We start from the raw sequence: 16019 nt of genomic DNA on the forward strand, positions 1-16019 counted from the left end.
TGGATCCTGGTCAGGCGCGTGCAGGAGTCTGTCTGACTGCCTCCCCGTTTCCAACTTCAGAAAAATACAAAATAAATAAATAAATAAATAGAAACCCCCACAAAAAAGTTAAATTTAAAAGCATCACCCTGGCATACCAAGGTTGTGGGTTCAATCCCCTGTCAAGAGTTCATACAAAAAGCAATCAATGAGTGCACAACTAAAGGGAGCAACTAAGTGATACAAGCTGATGCTTCTCTCTCTCTTTTCCTTCTTCTCTCAAGCAATGACAAAAAAAATTTTAAAGAGTTAAATTTAAAAATCAATATAACCTCACAACCTTAAAAAAAGCGTATTTGGTTTTTCTATTTTAGGTCTGCAATAATTTAAGCAACCTCTAGTAGTTACAGGGAGCAAACCAATGTGCACTGCATAGGTACCAGTTTCCAGGCTTGGGACAAGTGTGGGAACTCTTGTCAAGAAGCAGGGCAATTTCAGAAACACACGGTGGAATGAAAACAAAACTACATATACCCATCCAAAACAAGGTCTGTTAAAACTAAATAGTAACGATTTAAACATGAAATAATGACAGTAACAAGTCATTGATTATAGTCAGTTTAACCTAAAAGAAAGTTATAGTACTTCAAGAAACAAATCATATAAACTATGCTTTAAAAAAGGAATATACCGGCGGCATATACCAACAGTATAGTCAATTAACTTGTGCTCAGTTTATCATAAAAAGTGAGGCTAAAAGGAGAGAGAAACGACTTCTTGATTTTTAAAAATAAAACCATATTTTTAAATTATTGGCTTGAAAAAAAACTTTATTAAACATTTTTGGATACTGCTTCCTTTCTTTTAAGAATAGAAAAAGTTGTTTAAATAAAAACAAATCCATACTCAAGTCATTTTCCTTTGCGTGGAGAAATATGAATGGACTGTTGCATTTAGAAGAAAACTAGTTCACTGTCAAAACTTTAAAACATCTCCAGGGCACAGCAAATTCTAAACACACAAACATCATGTTGCTGCTTCAACAATCTCGGGAACGGTGAGCGTGAGCCTGTCTATGGCTTAGGATCTACTTCCATGTTTGCTTCTACCTCTGAGAGCTTTTCTTCATCTTCCAGTGTTTGCTGAAACTCGTGGATGGTACTAAGAAGAACGCGAAACTGTTTCCGTCTCAATTCCATCTTGTCTTCAACACTTTCTTTAACGTGTGAAAGATGCTCCAATTCTTTTCCCAGAGCCTGTAGTTCCTTTAATGACTTGTGCCTGTCTGGATGATGTTGAATCGCTTTTACCAAAGCATCGTATTTTCGGCAACTTTTTCGTATTCGTTTTGCTTGAAGAATTTGCTTTTTGCACTCAGTGATCTTTTCATGTGCGACAGCAATGCTACATTCTATTTCTTTGTAAATTTTTCTATAGTTTTCCATTTCTCTGAGATTCATATCATATACCAGCAAAGTTTTGCCCATTGAAAATTCGCAATTGGATAGTGTGCCCAGCATACATTGGTACTGGCTGTATCCCTCCTCTTCCTGGGGTTCAGAGTTGCACCATTTAATGAAACTTTTCACCAGCAGGTTAATTCTACGATCATCTCCGGCGCCATCTCCATCGATTAGGAGGCGCTTCCGTATGACTTGGTTGTCAGTCACGGCTCCCATGGCGCGAGGCAGCGGCAGCGGCAAGCTGAGGCAGCGGTGGCGGGCAGCAGTGGTCGAACTCCCACAAGGCGGCGGAGGTCAAACTCCCACAATGCAACAGAGGTCAAACTCCCACAATGCAACAGAGGTCAAACACCCACAATGCAACAGAGGTCAAACTCCCATGATGCAGTGGAGGTCTAACACCCACAAGGCAGAGGTGGTCAAACTCCCACAATCCAGTCGGGTAAACAGCCATGGAGGAAGTGGCAGCAGCCTATGCTCCCCTCACTCGAAAATCCTATTTAAAACAAAAAATTGATATGCCTTCCTCTTCTTAGGAACTCCAGCAGCTATCAGTCTGAGATAGAAAAATATTTTTCCTTCTAAATTGATGCTATGAAACGCCAAATAGTAATCCAGAGGATAAGTCATAAAAATGGAATTTAGACTGACCTGAAGCATAGGCTTTCTGGGGTAGATGTCCCTAAAAGTTGACCTTCCTTTTGCCTTCTTACCGTGAACTCTAGCCGTGGTCATCTGGGCAGCAGCCAAGGTAGAGCATCTCTGAGTCCAGGAGGAATTCACAGGAGGATGCGAGAATATAAATTATCCCAGGAGAATGACAAAAAGTTTCTGGTGCCAGGCAGAATTGTTACTCCACAGAAGCATTGTTTACATACATCCCAGAAGGAATTTGCAAGACTTGGGAAGCTGGTCCTTTTTTTAGAGGACGTTTATGTTTTCACTTCTTTACGTGTCTGCATCTTTTGTCATAACAACAAACAAAACTTTTACAGTCCTGAGTGTTGGCATCTTCCAACATTCATATCACTGTTCAGTTGTGCAAAAGATGCAGCACATGGGCAAGTATAAGAATTTCTGATTGTCCTCTCCAGCTAAGGATGATAAGGGCATGGCCCACGACCACTGCTTATTTGTCTCGCTCTCCTTTCTTCCAGGTGGTAGTTTAAAACAACTGTACTCGTCTGTTTTCTTTTCACCACTGTGTATTTGGCATATTATGGTGGTTACCATTATCATTAGCTACAGGACTATGAGGAGCTTTAGCTGGACCTGGATGAGAGGACTTTATAACTCCCCGAGATCCTGGATATGGATGTGGATACAGTAACTGGTTGAGACTTGAAGAAGTCTCTCTTTGGGGAGAGAATAACTGCATTTTTAATCATATGTGGGACAGTTTAATTTGGGGCACTTTAATGTATATATGTGACCCCCCAAAAAAGGGGTGGTGTATTGGAGAAATTTGCTGTTTTGGGTCTATCCAGAAATCAATTAATCACTCTAATTTTGATAATAGCCCTGAATTTTTACTTCTGGTGGAGGTGACCACTTCTAGTCTATAGGTGGCATGTGACTACTTAAAAATTGTCAAAGGTTCATATTTCCCAGGTCATAGTGATTGATTCAAGGGTGGCCATGTGACCCACCAGAACCAATAGCACATCATAAGGTATTTGTAGGGATTTATGAATCAGAGGCACTTCTTTCCTGCCAGTTTTGAACCCCTAAGACTATAAACTCCAAATGCAGCCATTTTCCTACTTGAAAAAACTGCAATAATACAGAGGTAGCAGAACGCAGAGGTAGCAGAACTGAGATTCGGAGAGAGAACAGAGTCCTGGTGGCATGACTTGAGTTTTCATATCAGGTGAAACCTGAAGTCACCTTATCCCTGGATTTTCATGTGTGTGATGTGAGCCAATGCCTCCTTTTGCTTAGACCAGTTTGGGTTGAGTGACTCCTTTAAAACTAAAATACCTATCTTATAAATGAAAAAACAATATATTTATATAAACAAGGTATAACCTTGATAATGTATTGAAAGAAACTTTATAATTTATAGGCAACTCTAGTAATTTGGTACTGAGCAAACTTTAGGGATTTTGTCCCCAGATGAGAGAACTGTTTTTACCAAAATCAGAAGATAGGATTTTGGTACCATTCTTTGTGCTTTGATGATGGGAAGTATTATGTAACTCAAATTGCTCTGAGAAACTATCCTTTCCCCCTTCCTACCTTTTCTTTTCTCAAAAGAAACTTCCTGAATTTAAAATATTTATTAAATAAAGTTAAGTTTTCACATGGATAAAATAGCTATTACATTATGAGGAAATGTAATGTAAGAGATGAGGTTAAAACTTGAGAGCAAGTGGGAGTGTCAGGATGGAGGTGGGTCCTGGAGAGGCAGAGGAAGCTTGGAAAGGTTGTTCTAGATCAGGGGTTGGGAACCCACGGCTTGCAAGTCAGATGTGGCTCTTTTGATATCTGCATCTGGCTCACAGACAAATCTTTAATAAAAAAAAATAATGTTAAAAATATAAAACATTCTCATGTATTACAATCCATTCATTTCCTACCGCTCATGTTCATGGTTGTGGGTGGCTGGAGCCAATCACAGCTGTCCTCTGGGACAACACCAAATTTTTATTGGATAATGCATAACATATACAGGTCATTATATGGCTCTCACGGAATTACATTTTAAAATATGTGGCATTCATGGCTCTCTCAGCCAAAAAGGTTCCCGACCCTGTTCTAGATCCTAATTACATGGAGACAGCTGGGGATAAAGGAGAGCACTGTGGGGCAGCCCTGAGTGTCTCAATGAGGCCTGAAAAGCATAGATTCTCAGAACTGGACTCCAGTGACTTTCCTCAGCACATGCCACACCCGGCAGCTGAATAGTTGGGATGCCCAAGGGCTCACTCAGTGCTGGAGACGGGCTAGATCAGTGTGCCAAGGTCACAGAGCCAGCGTTCCCCAGTGTGTTAGTGCAAAGTTGAAGTGGGTGACCAGGATACTCAGTAAACACCTGGAAGGGATTATATGTTGGTGGGATTAGCCCAGTATTTTTTTTTTGAGAACAATTAAATTTCTCTCAGCTTTTCAATTTCTCAAAAATATTGGTACTGGAGATCAGATGACTTCGGAGGAATAAGAACTCAGTGTCTTTGAAATTGTACAAGGAAGCATAATCTGAAGCCTCACAGCTATTTTAAAATCAAATAATGAAGTTGAATTTGAAATGGTTTATTAATGTCTTAACTTTTAGGAAAGAATAATTGAATTGCTTAAAAAAATGATGCATAATGTGCAACTGCCTTTAAGGCATTGTTTTCAATATGACAGATGCTACACTAATCTCATGGTTTCTAAGGTGGAGAGGAATTCAAACCAAATGTAGAACAACTTTAGACATTGGTAAGAGACAAAATACCATATTTCCCCATGTATAGGACATACTCTTTCTCAAAAAATTTGGGATCTAAAAACTGGGTGCGTCTTATACAGTGGTTGTGACATTTCAAATGCCATAGATGGAACTGAGGATGAGGCAATATAAGAAGACAGTGATTCATCATCAGACACAGATGAGAACAGGCAATGGAGGAGAGTTTTGACAGTGATGAGAAGTTGTATGAATTTTATGATGAATAAAACTTGAGTTCAATAACTTTATGTAATACATTGTTTTTCAAATTTTGGGCCCCCAAATTAAGCGGCGTCTTATACATGGGAGCGTCTTATACATGGGGACACGGTACTGAATGGGTGTTTTAAACTCATGTCTCTTGTGGTTCTTGAATATTTGTCTCCCATTAGCTTTATTGGTACATGTTTTGGACTGGTTGTTTAGAAAAGCACCCAGGTATGGGCAGTTATCAGCAGCTATACACAGAAAGGAACAGTCAAGGAGAACCTTTGCTCCTCACTCAAATAAGCAGAGCTTGAAGTAGTCAAAGGGAGCAGTGTCATAGTTGACAGTCCAGAATAGTCCCAGGGAGAATCTGGGTGTTGCCAGGCCCCACTGTCCGAGGCCTCAGCATTTCTGTCTCTGCTTCTCTCTCATGCCTGGGACACTGGAGTCCATGGAACTTAGGTAAGGACTCAGGTGAGCTGTCTGCTGACTTGTTAGGAGTCCTCCCTGCCCAAGGGCTCCTGCCCCACCTTCGCTTTCTCACAAATTCTCTGAAGGCTCTGCCTGGCCTGGCACCCATTTGTCTCTTCTGCAGTTCAGAAGCTGCCTATAGTCCTATCTCTGAGGTTCTGATTACTGATAACAGATGGAGACTACTTGTTCTCAGTTCTCATTAGGATTTGCCTCATGGAGGCTGCTAACTCAAACTGTTTACCGCTCCGGCTCTGCTCGCCCCTTCCTGGTGCGGCCCCACTCTGCCCCCAGCGTGCGCACATCTGGCATCCTGCTCTCCGGTTCCGGCCCCAGTGGGGACTGATGCTGCCATGGCTTTTTAAGTTAACAAAGACATTGTACAGAAAGGCTTGATTATTGCTCTAGACCCCGTGTTTATCTTAACATTGTTTTCTTCACTACAATCTGGTGCAAAATTTTTTTTTAAATGCTAGTACTAAAATAACCCGCTATATCTCATAACACTATGAAGCACTTTTTCTTTTGTATTAAAAAAGGCCAATCCTGTATATGCTATGAACAAGTTCCCAATTCGACACATTGGAGAAAATGAGGTAGCTTCAAAATTCTGGATTTTAAGATAGAAAATTCTTAAGGTTGTCTCTACCTTCACCTCACTCACCTCTTCCTACATTGAGCAGGTGTGAGGTTTTTGCTGACCTGCCTAAAGAGACACCAAGACCAAGAAATGTTCAGGTGAACCTCAGTTTAAGTTAGAAATCAGCTGTAGTGTTTAGAATTAGAAATTTGATTAGGTTTCTACATCTAAGTGGCCATCTAAGTCATTGCATGACGAAGCACTAGTTATAGAAATCAGCCACAAACCACCTTGGAATAACAGCCATGCTAAATGTGAAAAACAATTTGAGTCTCATCAGTTATATACATCATGGAACCAGGGTGCTTGTGACCACTAGACCCATGTCAGTGAAGAGCCCACAGAGAATTCTTAAACATCCTTGAGACCCATGAAATTCTCTTTAGATGTAAAAAGTTTTTATTCCATATTTATCCTTCCTACTATGAATATGGTAAATTAAGTAATAGTAGTAATTATGAGCTACAAACTGTTAAAAAGTATTTGACAATTTCTCTTATTGTAATCAACAATTTATAGTAGCACATCAAAAAGACCTAAAATAATACCAGCAAGTTTCCTTCATCACAGAGGATCCAAGACAACAAAATCAAATAGGCCTGGAATTGCCAAACACGCCCGAGCAAATGTGAGCGGGTGAAGACACTGTAAAAGAAGGTACACCAAGGGACACAGTAACTCACACACCCTGGTTAGAACGGAGGGTTGTCTTCATAACCTCCAAATATTCCTTCAGGACCTCAGAAGCCTGCCTCCCCGCCTACCTGTCTAGTCAGCATGCTCTCCTGGCAGCCATCACATTCAGGACAGCTCTTCGCTATCCTGACATCCTCACTGGGCGCGGGAAGCCCAGTCCAACCAAATCTCACGTCTGTGCAAATCATATTCCGTAAACCACTTGGGCAAAGTAGAAACCAAACTCTGTCATGTACCAAAGGCTCTGGGCAACATTCCCCAAAGTAAGCTTTTATGCAGGTTAAGACTCTGTGCATACACATAAAAGACCAGCTTAAGTAGCATCTTTGAGGGCAAAGGAAATGGACTGTGGTTTAAGTGAGTTTCTTGCCATCAGGTATAATAAATGCAAACAAACCTGGCAACACCATACCTTTCTTCCACTGAAACTTCTTTCATCTGCTGGTGAGGTTTGGTGCCCTCCATTTCCCTGATGCTCACAGCGTAGATCTTGGTGGTGTAATCAATGGCCTTTTCTCTAGCAACGTCACTGTCATAACCTCAAACAACAGAAAGAGGTGGGGAGTGGAGTTGGTTTGGTGGCTCAGGAGGGGATGGGAAGAAGGCGCAGTTGATGCACGGCAGTTAGGACTCACCTCCATCCTCTTCTACATCAGTGTCCGACTCCTCACTATCCACCAGCTTGCTTTCCTGGGTCCCCACAAACTCCCTGGTCCAGATCATCAAGGCGGTGTCCGCGCCACCTACTGTGAGCAGCACAGAATCGTTGTGCAGCCATCGCACGTTGGTGACATGTGCACTGTGTCCCACGTACTTCTTGAATCTTGCGTGCTGGCCCTGTAAAGCCAGGAATTTGCAATTACCCCATTTGTAGTCTCACTGTTCCTGTCTCTGGGGTTACTTAATCTGGGTTATTCTCCAGAGAGGCTTCTACTGGATACAAATGAAACACTTAAGCAGCAATTTCCTTCCATTTCTTTAGAACATTAGCTCTGTGAGGGCTGGGACTCGCTCTCTTTTTTCCCTACAACATTACCTGGCTCATCATGGGTTCTCAAGAAATAGTTTGTTTGGGGACAAATTAAATGTTAGACTATAGAAGCTTTTTTCTGGGAGTGTAAGGAAGTATAAAAAGCTTGTTCCTGTGTCTCTCACATATCAAATGTGCATTCTCCACAGGTCTCTAGTGTAAACTTCTGATTGTGAGTCTGGCTGACATTTGAGATCAGAAGTGTCCTCCCAGGCATTCCCCACAGTGGTTTTTGTACCAAAGCCCAGACTATGACAGAACAGCAAGGGACTTCTTACAATCCCGGGGCCTCAAGTAAGATTTAAAACACACAACAGTGTCTGTCATGGACACTGGAAACAATCTCTAACACTAGAAACACTCAACCAATTGATTTAAAAACAAAGTAAGCTGCTTTTCAACAACCATCATCAAGTAAGAAGAACCCAGTTTATTAGTAAGTATCACGAGCTCTTCAGAGTGGCACGCAGGACAAGTGAATGTGACTCAGTGGCGCCCTCTGGGGCAGCCCTGACCAGCAGTGGGGGTTGCATCTGGCATTAGAAGCCAGCTTCCACTTCTGATTCATCTCCACGGTCTGGCAAAAACAGCTCTGGTGGGAGCCATTTAAAAAAGGTTTAAAAAGGGAGAGTTTTTCCATCCCCTCAGTGACTTCCAGGGAATACCTTATATAATGTAGGAAGCTGCATATACTTTCTAAAGTCATGAGAGGGTCATCAGTGTCCCTGGTGAAACTTTCTTCAATCATTGACAAGAGGCTCCCGGAGGGTTGTGGACTGGCATGCTGGGGAACCCTGAAACCACCACAGACACGCAGCAGGAGACAGGTGCAGGAGAGTACGTGACTTTAAAATACTCTTGGTCGAGAGCTCTTTGGATTTGGCTGGCCCCACTCTGACCGCAGAGTGGAACTGCCCAGTCCTTGGCAGAGCGCTGAGTCTGAAAGGATGAGGGGAGCAAACAGGTGGGCAACATTTCCAGGAAGCCTCCAGAGCCACTAGTTTGCTAAGTGAATAGGCAGAGCAATATAAGGATTTCCAATGAACCCACTGTGGGACCAGGTGAGATCCAGGAGCCGCTGACACAAAGAGGACAGTCACGATGGCTGCAGCTGTGTGTCCTGCCAGTCTTCCTGCTGGAAGCAGAACCAACCTGTTATGCAAGCTGGGTTCCAAGAGAAAAAAGAAAGTAATGTCTGAAGGTGATCAGAATCTTTGCAGAGGGAAAGTGACACAAAAGAATAAGAAAAAGGAAAAATTTCTGAGTCAATTCCAGCAAAGGGTGATTCAAGATTCTCAGAATAGGAAACAAGATTACTGCTTCATGGAACAATAAAAGGAATTCACAGTTATTGGAAGGCTCCAGGAAACCAGCTGCTCCCCCAGGAAGAAGAGGCTGGTAGGGATGCTCGGTGGTTCTCGTAGGGCCCACGGAAGGAGCCTCCTGAAGATCTGGCACAGCCAGCCAGGTGCACTGCCCTTCTGGGTCAGCAGGCCAAATCCTGCATTTCTGTTACAGCCATCGGCACTCGCTACCACAACTCTCCTCCCCCACTGAGTGCTGAAAGAGCGGAGAATCTGAAAAATGTCCACAGAGCGCTGGTTGTGCACTGTTTTTAGGTGAGAAATTCCTGAAAATCTGATGAAAGCTATGTACCCTCTCTCCACATTCACATTTCACACAGTTTCTATGAAAAATTTTATGCGCAAGGTTCTTCTTTGAAGAGCCATTCTCTTGAGCCTTCCACGCTGAGAAAGAAACTTAAGATTCCAAGGGTGGGTTTTAAAAAGGTAAAGACTTGGTAATATATACAGTGGTACCTTGAGATATGAATTTAATTCGTTCTGTAACCGAGCTCGTCAGTCAACTTGTATATCAAACTGCCGATACTGGACCCGTGTGCCAATGTGCCAACTAGCGGCAGCTTCCCGAATCATGACTCATATTTTGGAATTTTGCACGGATCTCGAACAAAAATACAAACTGATTCGCAGCTCGCACCTTAAAAAAAAAAAATCGTATGTTGGTCTGTTCGTATCTCAAGGTACCACTGTACTTTTTTATCCTTAAATTTGCTTTATTATACTTTTCTAACAGAGGGTATGAGGTTGCTAAAATGCTGAAAATTTTACAATTTTGTGCAAGGTAAGAGAAATATACAAATAAAGTCAACAAAGGATCATCAATATATAAGTTTAAGATATTATATACTAAATTATAGCTAATTTCTAGATGAACTAGCATATAGGTAGCATCATCAGGGATGATAAAGTCTGCAGTAGCTTTAAAGAAAGGTGAGAATTTAAAAAATGGGATAATAATAATTATAGTAAAACCTGTAAGTTTGGGATACTTCCTATATATATAGGAAGCATTACTCTAAATGGTTTATTTAACTTGCATAATGACATAACATCCAATTAGAAAAGGATTTGTTCCCACCTTACAGAGGACTCCACTCTTGTTCCAGAGATTCTAAAAAACTCCTGTTAGGTCAAGTGGTTAATAAATGCCAGAGCCAGCACTGGAACCAGATGCCTTGGCTTTAGAATGGAGGACATGGTCATAGTTTAACCTCTCCAGTCTCGTGAAAGGAGAAAAGAAAGGGGAATATGGGAAGCAATCAGCTAGCTATATAGATGATGTCAAAGGACAGAATCACACATGGTTTGACTGGAAAAATGGGTGGGCTCTCGCAAAGGAGAGTCTATCTCGTGGAGGCTGGAAACAATGTGACTGTCAGGGGACTAATAACCTCATTGTAAAGATTTTAAACAATGAAACTAAATAATATAAGAGTTCATGATTGTCACGGAAAGAAAAAGAAATGCCTGGAAGAGATGCCTCATAACTCATAGGAAGAGAGGACAAGGAAAAGGGCCAAGAAGAAGATATGATCTTAGAGTCTAACAAATGGAACTTAAATTCTGGACACAGAGAACTGTGTAGTGATAAGATCTCACAGGTATCACCAAGACTTGATGACATGGAGCTCAATTCTAGAATACTGCAATGGGATGCTGTCTTAGTCCAGTTTGATTGCCATAAAAAATATAACATGTTGAGTGGCTTCAACAACAGAAATTTATTTCTCACAGTTCTGGAAGCTGGGACATCTAAGATCAAGGTGCCAGGAGATTTGGTTCCTGGTGAGAGATCTCTTCTTGGCTTATGGACGCTACCTTCTCACTGTGGGCTCCATGGCCATTCCTAGCTGTTTGTACATGGAGAGAGAAAATGTACTTGTCTACTGTAAAGCACTAATCCTATTGGATCCAGACCCCACCCTTATGACTACATTTAGTCTTAATTCTCATAAAGGCCTTATTTCCAAATACAGTCCCATTGGGGGTTAGGGCTTCAACATATGAATTTTGACAGGGGCACATTCAGTCCATAACAGGTGGTGAACTTTGTCCAACATACCCAGAGCATTGGAGGAGGTTAACCATACAGCTGGAAATATTCATCAGATTGGATCCACGTTTTTGGAAGCAAAAGTATGCCAGAAAAATCAGATTAAAAAAAAATAGGCCCCTGACCAGTTGGTTCAATGGATAGAGCATCGGCCCAATGTATGGACGTCCCAGGTTCAATTCCCAGTCAGGGCACACAGGAGAAGTGACCATCTGCTTCTCTTCCCCTCCTTTTCCCCCTTTTCTCTCTCCCTTCCCCTCTTGAAGCCAGTGGCTTGATTGGTTCAAGTGTCAACCCCAGGCACTGAGGATAGCTTGGTTGATTCGATCATCGGCCCCAGATGAGGGTTGTCAGGTGAATCCTGGATGGGGCACATGGGGGAATCTGTCTCACTATCTCTCCTCCTCTCTGTTAAAAAAAATTAATTTAAAAAAAAATAGGAGGAAGAGAAGTGATACTATCAAGCAGTTTTTATTGGCGAGTGGTTTTTGAATGATTTTAAATTATAAAACTTTTTTCAATCAAATCTTACAAAGTAGAACTCAAGAACAAAAAGATACACAATCCAATCAATAAAAGTAACAAAAGATTTGTACAAACACTTCACAAATGGCCAATAAGCAAATGAAAAGCCCTTAGCATCATTAGTCATCAGAGAAATGTAAATTACAAACACAGCGAGTTCACACTACCTACTCTCCAGAACAGCTAAATTTTACAAGTCTGACAACACTGAATGCTGGCAGTTAGAATTCTCTTACAGTTTTGGTGGGAATGGAAAATGGAAAAAGGTCTGGCAGTTTCTTAAGAAGTTAAACATACATTTTCTCCTATGACCCAGAAATTGTACTCCTACGTATTTACTTAAGAAAACACATGCCCTCAAAAATCTGTCCATAAATGTTTATAGCAGCTTTATCATAACCAAACACTGGAAAAAAACACATGTCTATCAATAGCCATAGGGATAAACAAACTCTGTTATATCCATACAATGGAATTCCACTCAGCTATAAAAAGTAACAGACTATTATTACCCACCACAACATGGTGCAGTCTCAGAAACATCATCTGAGTGAAAAAAGCCAGACAAAAAATAGTATTTATTTGTTTATTCCATTTATATGAAGTTCTGGAACGGGTAAGACTAATCTATGATGATAAACATTGGAATTTTTTTTTCATCTGAGATAGACTGGGGGTAGAGATTGACTCAGAAGGAGCAGAGAGAACTTCCTGGAGTGATGATTATGTTTTATATCTTGATAGGTATTTGGATTATGTAGGTGTGTTTGTCCAAGTTCATCAAAAGGAAACTTAACACTTGTGCATTTCAACTGTATATAAATTTTACTTAAAAAAATACAATAAATGTTGACTCTAGGTAATGATATGTAGATTGATTCATTTAGGGGTAAGTATCCTGAAGTCTACAATTCGTGCGGAATCACAGACTTATGTGGTGGGGTTCTAGGAGTTCACCTTATTGTTCTTTCACCTTACCTGTATATTTGAAATTCTAACAAAATATTGTAAAAAAAAAAAAATCGTACCCAGGAGATCAATGTATGAAATACAAAAAAGGACAGTGACTCCAGTTGAAGCAGAAGTGAGGTCCCAGAGCCCCTCTTGTCGGCTCCTACTTTGTTTCCTGGGTTGGTCCCTGAGGGACCTCCCTGGAGCTCTGGCAGTCTGAGGAATACAGGGTGACACTGTGCTATAGACAGCACACCTGGTCAGGCCAGGGTTGTGGGTGATGAATTCCAGGCCAATAATAAATCTAGCATGAGCATGATGCAATCCCTTCGGGGATTTCAGCTACCTGAAAATAGGCCCAAACCTTACCCAAACTTGAGTCTCTTACAGTAATATCAGGTTAGCCCTAACTTGTCCTGCTAGCAATCTCATTTCAAAAAATGTTCAAGTAGCAAGGAAAATTTCTATATAAATCTGAATTCGAATCAAATAGGAAGAGCCAGGAATTCATAGTAAAGTGGTGGATCACTGGGAGAAGGCCATCGGGTGGCTTCAAGATTTGAGGTGAACAATGAGAAGAACATTGGACATCATCAGAAGGGAGCCTTGGAAAAGGCTACGAAAAATTATTCTATAACCAGATATTAACAAATGAAGAAGGAGAGAGGAAAGCATCTAAAGATATCAAAAAGGCTGCAGAGAAAACTGGAGTGTTCAGGTAAATGTATGAATGACAGAAGGAGAAGCAAATGACCAGGGATGAATACCAAAATCTTGCACAGACATCTTTAATATAGTTTCAGAATGTTAAGGTAAAAAGCTAAGAAAGTTGAAAAGAATTTTATATATATAGGACTAAAAGAAAAATAGAGAAACATTAGGAACACTTCTTAGATTAGATGGATTAATGCAAACAGAAAGTAGACTCACTTATTTCGTCTATTAAAGAGAATGCTCTTCAAACCAGAAAGGGCAAACAGAGCTCACACACTTGAGTACAGGTGCCTTCAAATGTAACCACAGAAATACAATCAGTAGTACCTGAGGAGTTTAGAAACCAGGAGAGGTAACAACAAACATAAAAAGGTCGTGTATCTAAAAGGGAAAACAAGTAGACTCTGGCAAATATTGATTCATAAGTTGGTACAATCTATGGAAAATTCTATGGTGAATGTTTATACACAAAGTCTAGAAGTATTTGGAAAAAGAAGTAATGATTACTGGGCAGCAAGAGGGGTTCAATGAGAATTAATCCCGTATTTTTCATCAGTTGGTCTGTTGGAAGGAGAGATTAGGGAAACACAATCAACCTGGCTTTTAGCAAGATATATAAATCTTTAATGATGCCTTGTTGAACTAAAGAGGTAAATGTGAGGCCCATGACAGCATAATTAGATAGATACAAACATCTCTGCCACTAACTGAAGGACTATAATTAAATGTGTACATTAATGATAGAATGTCAAATTGAATGGGGCTCCTGGTGCTGGTGTTTGGTTGTTAGTCTATTATTTTTTCTCTCCATGATTTAGAACTCACACTTATGAAATCAGAAGATGACATGATGCTGGAAGAGAAAGTAAATACTTTGAAAAAAGACTTGAAAAGACCTTGACAGGCTGGAATGAGATAAAGTAAACAAGATAAGTCTCATTTGGTACAAAGTTCTGTACTGAGAGTTTAGAAATCAATTGTATAAGATGTAGGATATAACCTAAATGCTTTTGACAATAACATCTATCATTCAATTGTGTAGTGTGGCAGCCAAAGAGCTGATGCTGTTTCAGTTTAATTAAAAACAAATATAAAATCAAGAGGATAAAAGTCCCACTGTACCCTGAGCTGGTCAGATTAGATCTGAAGCACTGAATTGTCTTAGCTGAGAGGTTAAAATGGAATAAAATGGAGTGTGCTTGGAGGGAGTGGGCAGTTGGAAACCACAGCAAATGGGAAATGGCTGAAGAGACTGGAGATGTTTGAGGCTGTAGAGAATCAGACTTCCGTGAGTGTCAAATGTGACCCTTCTACACACGAGACTGTTAGAGGACTAGAATTGATCAGCAAGGATTCTGAAGGCAGAACTTTGGCTAAAGAGAAAAATTGCATTTCAATATAGAATAAAATCATTTTAATAAGTGGCACTATATTTTATATATATATATTTTTTTTCTGAAGTGAGAAGTGGGGAGGTAGACAGACAGACTTCTGCATGTGCCTGACCAGTTCCACCCGGCATGCCCACTAGGGGACAATGCTCTGCCCATCTGGGTTGTTGCTCTGTTGCAACCAGAGCCATTCTAGTGCCTGAGGCGGAGGCCATGGAGCCATCCTCAGCACCCGGGCCAACTTTGCTTCAATGGAGCCTTGGCTGTGGGAGGGGAAGAACGAGATATAGAGAAAGAAGAGGGGGAAGAGTGAAGCAGATGGGCACTTCTCCTGTGTGCCCTGACTGGGAATCGAACATGGGACTTCCACATGCCGGGCCAATGTTCTACCACTGAGCAAACTGGCCAGGGCCTAACAATTGGCACTATTTAAAAATGAATTGGGTTGCTTTGTGAGGTAGTAAGTTCTTCATCTCAGGAAAGACAGTACCTGTTACAGAGACACAGGTCCAAGAGGTTCTAAAGAAAATTCTTATTTACCATTTTTTGAGATGTTGGATTTGATGACCAATGAAGGCCTTTCAAGAAGAAATTTTATGCCCCACACTCTGATTCCAATTAGTAAACATATCAGGGAGGTTTTTATATAGCATAAAAGTCAACAATGTGGTTACTAATTGCTTATGCCTTCGATAGTTAAAAATCCATTTAGATACGATAGATTTGGGGTTATTCATGAGACTGAGCAAGCATATATAATAAACATGCAGTATTACCTTGACAGGATATGAAAAAAGCTTGACAAAACCAAAATCATCTCCAGTGGCTAAGAGGGAGCCATCTTTGGTAAGACTGGCTGCGTTGACATCTGTTACATCACTGTGTGCCGGCCAGATCCCCTCACAGGTGGGCCCCAGGACACAGGTCCACGTGTCCCACACTAGCTTCTCAATCTTCAAAAGGAGGAAAGGAAATTAATACATTGTTACACAACCCATCTGTTTTATTTAAAAGGAACGCTGGGACTAAGTTCTAAATAATGACTTGGCCACCATCAGGCGTCTGTGCTGGGTGCTGTGGTGCACAGTTCTCAGTTGCGTTT

General features: G+C 41.0%; 1 protein-coding gene and 1 pseudogene across 4 annotated transcripts in view; both read right to left on the reverse strand.

The window, feature by feature from the left end:
- Positions 1–16019, reverse strand: part of EML6 (EMAP like 6) — a 263423-nt gene that overhangs the window by 43842 nt on the left and 203562 nt on the right. For all 4 annotated transcript variants that reach the window (XM_066378261.1, XM_066378260.1, XM_066378258.1 and 1 more), the window contains exons 26-28: positions 15694–15870; positions 7525–7726; positions 7302–7428 (exon numbers count right to left, since the gene is read on the reverse strand). In XM_066378261.1, the coding sequence (XP_066234358.1) occupies positions 7302–7428; positions 7525–7726; positions 15694–15870 (506 nt within the window). The remainder of the gene's footprint in view (positions 1–7301; positions 7429–7524; positions 7727–15693; positions 15871–16019) is intronic.
- On the reverse strand, positions 1053–1658 carry LOC136397912 (THO complex subunit 7 homolog pseudogene; annotated as a pseudogene).

This window comes from Saccopteryx leptura, chromosome 3 (assembly GCF_036850995.1).
Source record: "Saccopteryx leptura isolate mSacLep1 chromosome 3, mSacLep1_pri_phased_curated, whole genome shotgun sequence".
NCBI lineage: Eukaryota > Metazoa > Chordata > Mammalia > Chiroptera > Emballonuridae > Saccopteryx > Saccopteryx leptura.